The sequence below is a fragment of the Nerophis lumbriciformis genome, linkage group LG18 (genome assembly GCF_033978685.3).
Source record: "Nerophis lumbriciformis linkage group LG18, RoL_Nlum_v2.1, whole genome shotgun sequence".
NCBI classification, from domain to species: domain Eukaryota; kingdom Metazoa; phylum Chordata; class Actinopteri; order Syngnathiformes; family Syngnathidae; genus Nerophis; species Nerophis lumbriciformis.
The window spans coordinates 27,063,271-27,069,270 of NC_084565.2; the positions used below are offsets into that span (position 1 = coordinate 27,063,271).

The 6,000-nt window shown below is 38.9% G+C and overlaps 1 protein-coding gene across 1 annotated transcript in view; it reads right to left on the reverse strand.

The window, feature by feature from the left end:
* The window catches only part of atp8b3 (ATPase phospholipid transporting 8B3), a 58,579-nt gene extending 54,486 nt beyond the window's left edge, over positions 1–4,093 (reverse strand). Inside the window, exons 1-2 of the mRNA XM_072915051.1 lie at positions 4,081–4,093; positions 3,983–4,033 (exon numbers count right to left, since the gene is read on the reverse strand). Coding sequence (XP_072771152.1) covers positions 3,983–4,033; positions 4,081–4,093 — 64 coding nt within the window. The remainder of the gene's footprint in view (positions 1–3,982; positions 4,034–4,080) is intronic.
* Positions 4,094–6,000: the final 1,907 nt, after the last annotated feature.

Below are 6,000 nucleotides of genomic sequence, written 5' to 3' on the forward strand. Positions count from 1 at the left end.
GTTTTTCCCAGTAGGCACCGGACATTGATACAATGTTGATTATTCATTCGTGTCCTCTAAAACTGACTTTGAAACAACGTTGCAAAATCCGTTGAAGCAATTTTCTCTGTGGGAAAGAGGCTAATAATTCCCATGGTGGAAAAATGTGAACTTGAAAAGGCGGATTAGTGGATAGACAGTTGCAGTGGTCATTTGACAATTTTGTGAGGTCTCTGTTAGGGTTGTACGGTATACCGGTATTAGTATAGTACCGCGACGCTAATAAATCATATTCGGTACTATACCGCCTCTAAAAAGTAACGGTCCACAACCCCCCCCCCCTCGGGCCCTCGTCGTCAAGTCGTGTCATTGCTTATTTTACGAGCAGACGAGCATGTTCGGCAGCGCACAATCACGGAGTACTTACAAGCAGACACAGTGTGTAGACAGAAAAGGGAGAACGGACGCATTTTGGTTTAAAAACTAGCGATAAAGATGAAGTTATACCACTGAAACACCGTCAGGAAGGGGTGCTTTAAAACATGGCTAGCTAGCTCGCGGCTAAGTCCACCCGCAGTCGGCAGTGCTGTAGCTACTTCTAAATCACTAATCCAAATAAAGTGAGTTTCTTACAAGTATCATCCCTGCAGGACGAGGAATAGCTAAACATGTTTCACTACACACCGTAGCTCACCGGCGTCACCGCTAATGACAACAAATGCCATGGGTGGATCTACACCTAACATCCACTGTAATGATACCAAGTACAGGAGCGTATCTAGTCGATAGTACTATGATTAGATCAATATTTTTTAGCATCACAAAATCTATTTTTGTTATATTTTTATTTATATTATGTTTATAAACTCAGGAAATATGTCCCTGGACACATGAGGACTTTGAATATGACCAATGTATGATCCTGTAACGACTTGGTATCGGATTAAAACCTAAATTTGTGGTGTCATCCAAAACTAATGTAAAGCATCCAAACAACAGAAGAATAAGTGATTAATACATTTGAACAGAAGTGTAGATAGAACATGTTCAAAGAGAAAGTAAGCAGATATTAACAGTAAATGAAAAAGTAGATTATTAATCCATTTTCTGTTCTGCAGCAACTCCACTGGCTACCCATCAAACATCGTATCCACTTTAAAATGATTCTCCTCACTTTCAAAGTCACCCATAACCTCTCTCCATCATATCTCTCTGACCTGATCCATGTCGCCACGCCCTCACCTTCCCTAAAATCCTCTTCATCCATCCATCTCACTGTCCCTTTATTTAAACCACTGGTGTCAAACTCAAGGCCAGGGGGCCAAATGTGGCCCGCCACATTATTTTATGTGGCCCGCGAAAGCCTGGAAATTATATGCGTTAATAAAATGCCACATTTTCTTACTAAATATATTTGTTCTTTCCCCTTTGACATTAAAATCATGTACTGCATGCAATTGCATATCTTTTCAAATTTAATATTATCAAAATCCAAATATTATATTATCATGTATTCCAAAAATATTTTTGTTTAAAATAAAGATAAATACTGCACTTAAATATCTACTTGACTTATGATTTCAAAACAAATTATCAATCAAATTGTAGTGTCAGGCTTGCCCCTGACAGTTTGGTTGTGTTTTAGTTTTTCCTCTCTGTGTGTGTGTAGTATTTCCTGTCAGCGCTCTTGTTTTGGTTCTGTTTCCTGTTTGTCTCCCTGAGTGCTGTGTCCCCTCATCTGTGGCTGATTGGCACCTGGCCACACCTGGTGTCAATCAGCCAGCTGCTATTTAAACCTGCCTTCCCCTCCAGTCAGTGCTGGATTATTGTCATTGTCATTGTCGCTAATACTTGTTGTCACTACTACCTGTCATAATAATTGTTGTTGTAGCTCTGTCTACTTTTGTTCACTCTGCTCTTGTCATAGTTCCTTCGTGTCAAAGTAAGTGTTTTTGTTTCTTGTCAACAGTTAGCCTTTGTGCTATTTTAGTTCACAGCCAAGTTTGTTCTCCGCCTTGTGCGCGCCTTTTGTTTGTACCCTTTTGTTTTTGTTTTTTTGCCATAGTGTTTAATTAAATCATGTTTTCTCGCTCAATGCCTGCCGTCATCTCTGCATCTTGGGGTTCGTCACCAACAAACTCTGACATGTAGACTGGAAAATTGACAATAGATTTTATTTTACTTTGGTAACAGTAAGACACTAGAACATTACAAAACATTAAAAAAAAAAACATTAAAACAAAATTTTACGGTAAAAAAACAAACAAAAACTGGCTTGAATTTTACCGCTAAAAACAGTGGTATTGTTTCTCCATTCCATTCCAATTATTCATGTTTTTTATATACTGTAAAAAAAAAACACTGCTTTTACTGTAAAATTCTGGTGACTGAGCTGCCAGTTTTTAAAGTAAAATTTCAATATTTTTTTTTGCAGCTTATCTAAAAAAAAATATATTATTAATGTATTATATACAGTGTTGGCTTAGTTACTGAAAACCAGTAACTAGTTACAGTTACTAGTTACTTTATTTCAAAAGTAACTCAGTTACTAACTCAGTTACTTAAAGTAATGCGTTACTGTGAAAAGTAACTATATAGTTACTTATTTCCCCCCACCCCCCCCCCCTTTTTTTTAAGGCTCCCATTAATGCCCTTTTAACCTTCATTTCAGTACTGTTATTGCACTGGAGAATAATACAATCTGTTGATCAACTTGACATGCATTTGCATCACTGAACTCAGAAAGCAATGTGGTCTACATACAACACACAAAAACAAAGATATGTTTCAAGGGCCAATTTATTTCAGGCCAGAACAAATTGACAAAACTATTTTAAATAGCTGCAACATAATGGCACTTTAACTTTAACTTTAAGTAGATAGGATCTTTGATCCAAGACACAACTTACATTTAACTAAAATGTTCTTTTCTTTGTGCTCGACAAAAGAAAAGTAGTGAGAATATCTCCATGTTAAGAAACTCGACTTCTGGCTTCACCACGATGTCATGTTAGTTGTTATGAGAGTAGCGTATGTGTGTGTGTGTGTGTGTGTGTGTGTGTGTGTGTGTGTGTGGCCCTTTAAGATATGACAGCATGTGAGGTGAGTGAGGTCAGTGAGTGAGTGGGCGAGAGAAGTGAGGGACCGGCAAAAGTGAGTGTGTGCAGGTGCTCTAGCTTGGTGGATGGCTGCGTCCAATAAAGTCACAAAGTTTCAACAAACCGCCGGCCTCGTCATTCACCCTCAGCTGTAAAGACCCACTTTCGGGTAAAGTGAAGGTTGTTAGCCCCGAAGTACATAGGCCCTGGAGGAACGTCTCCCCTGCGTCCCTCAACTACGGTCTGGGAGCCCCCCGTCCCCCTCCTCCACCCACACAAAGCACGCCTCTTCTTTATCCTCATGATTTTGTACGGTGTCCTTGAGTGCCCAGAAAGGCGCCTTATAAATAAAATGTATTATTATTATTATTATTATTATTATTTTCTACCACTTGTCCTTAATAATGTTGACAAAATAATAGAATGGAAAATGACACAATAGTTACTGCATATGTCAGCAGCTAAATTAGGAGCCTTTGTTTGTTTACTTACTAATAAAAGACAAGTTGTCTTGTATGTTCACTATTTTATTTAAGGACAAACTTGCAATAAGAAACATATGTTTAATGTACCCTAAGATTTTTTTGTTAAAATAAAGCCAATAATGCAATTTTTTGTGGACCCCTTTTATTTAAAAAAAAAGTACCGAAAAGTATCGAAATACATTTTGGTACCGGTCACAGTGGAAAAGAGCCATTGTGCCTTTTAAACAAATCAGTCACTCAGAAAAAAGGTGGGAATATGGTGTCTGTGTGAAAGGCAAAAGTGGATAAATATCGGATGTTCTGGTACATCACTGATAGCAGCTATTTTGCCGGCTCGTTGTGTGAAAGGGGCTCATCCTTCAGAGGACATGAAAGCCATAAGTTAGTTCATTCCAAAGATATGACCCAAAGCAAACATACCTGATTCTGCACTTTCTGCGTCCATGGTGGTGATGAGACGTACAATGCGTGCTGGAAGGAGACACGGCTGCTTACTCGGTTATATTGTAACTCATTACATTGCGTTGCCATGCCGACACATTACTGTTGCGCACGCTGTGTTTACAAATCACCACAAACGCCAAACACTGTGCGCACCAGCAATGAACATAACACGAGAAATACAGAATATGGACCACATGTGAGCAAACGGTGTAAATTGTGCAAAAAAACATGGATAACAATAATAAGTTGTGCATTTATTTACCTGCAGTGATTGGCTCAAGCGCTCCTCATCATAGTGCCATTGTGCAAGCAGATGCTCACAAAGCACCGCAAAGCTGTGTTTGCCCCACCACAAGCATTGTTGACATGTTTTTCCACCACCTGCACCGATTTTCAACCCACTAACCTCTCTCGGCTCAGGCTGGTGCAACATGGCCCCTGACCCCGCCTTCCGTCTCAGCTCCCAGGTGAGGACTCTGGTAACACAGCCTTACTCCCCATGCACATCGCCCTGGAGCGACAGTAGCATGCCATATACACAAAGATAATGTTATCTAGCGCGAAGCAGACCCCAAAGCAGACATTCCAAAAATGTCATCTGTTTTCAGCCAGCTGGAAGCAGTTCTCAGGGAGTGTTGTGGGCATGCGCAGTGGATCACAGCACATCGGTGGAAGTATCAGCTTACAGGTGTGCCGGAGAACACACAAGTTTGCATTGAGGGGCTGGAACATTGGCGTTGTTAGGCCTATTTTAGGGGGGCTCAAGGCCCCCTAAAATATTCTTAACCCCCCCTAAATAATCTGGTGTTATATGTATATATATATATATATATATATATATATATATATATATATATATATATATATATATATATATATATATATATATATATATATATATATATATATATATATATATTATATATATTTTTTTTACAAATACATGCTGACATATTCATTATAAAGTGGTCCGAATATGAGTTTAAATAAATAATAATATAACCTGTCATTATTCACTCAGTTTCCCCTCACTTCATAGCGTAAGGTAGAGAGCCCCTTTAGTGTGTCGGTATCCAATCCATTCCACTTGTTCATATAGAAAATGCCCACATCACTCAAAATCCAGTCCGCAATTTTTATGCGACCTTGCTTGCGGTCCTTGGACTTGTTCATATAGAAAATGCCCATATCACTCAAAATCCAGTCCGCATTTTCTCCGCGACCTTGCTTGCGGTCCCGCAGGTGTACGAAGCACATTAGCACACAGCACTGCAGAACAAGAACGTGAACGGATGCAAAATGGACATAAGAAACTTTTTCAAGAAAGTAAGTATTCATCACTGCTTGTAGTAAAATGTATTAGCTCCACTTTACACCAGGTCTGTGTTTGACAAAAAGTTGACATTCCTGCTCTAAAACAATGCTGCTACTTAGTTAGCTAGTTAGCCTGAAATGCATCATTAAGGTCCTGATTATTTATAAAGTTAAATGTGCACTCTTTTTTACCATTTGCTATCTTTGGGGTTACTTCCTTCTGGAGCATCAGCTGTGTTTCTCACTTTACACATGGAGGAGAACAGGAGCTGAGCTCATTCACATATGACTATCATCAGTAGATAATAATAATAATCATCATGCAAGTAATTGTTTCTTGTTGATGCTGTAAACAAAATGTCACTGTGCAAACCCATGTTTGTTGTTGTACTGAACACAGATTGAAAATAAACCGACTGAAATAATAATAATAACAATGAATCATTTCTAAGTCTTTGTTAGCCGTTTGTGAAGTTTTGTGCTCGTGCCCTACGTTCGCTCGCATCCTGTGCATCTCCTGGGGGCTAAGCCCCCCCTGTCCTTAAAAGTTAGTGACGCCCCTGGGCTGGAACATATAATTTTTTTTCATGCTTTGAAATCAAACAATGGAAATGTCTCACATAAAAAATACAGGAGCTTTCACATTCTTTTTTTTTTTTTTTCATATCAAAAGTATAAAA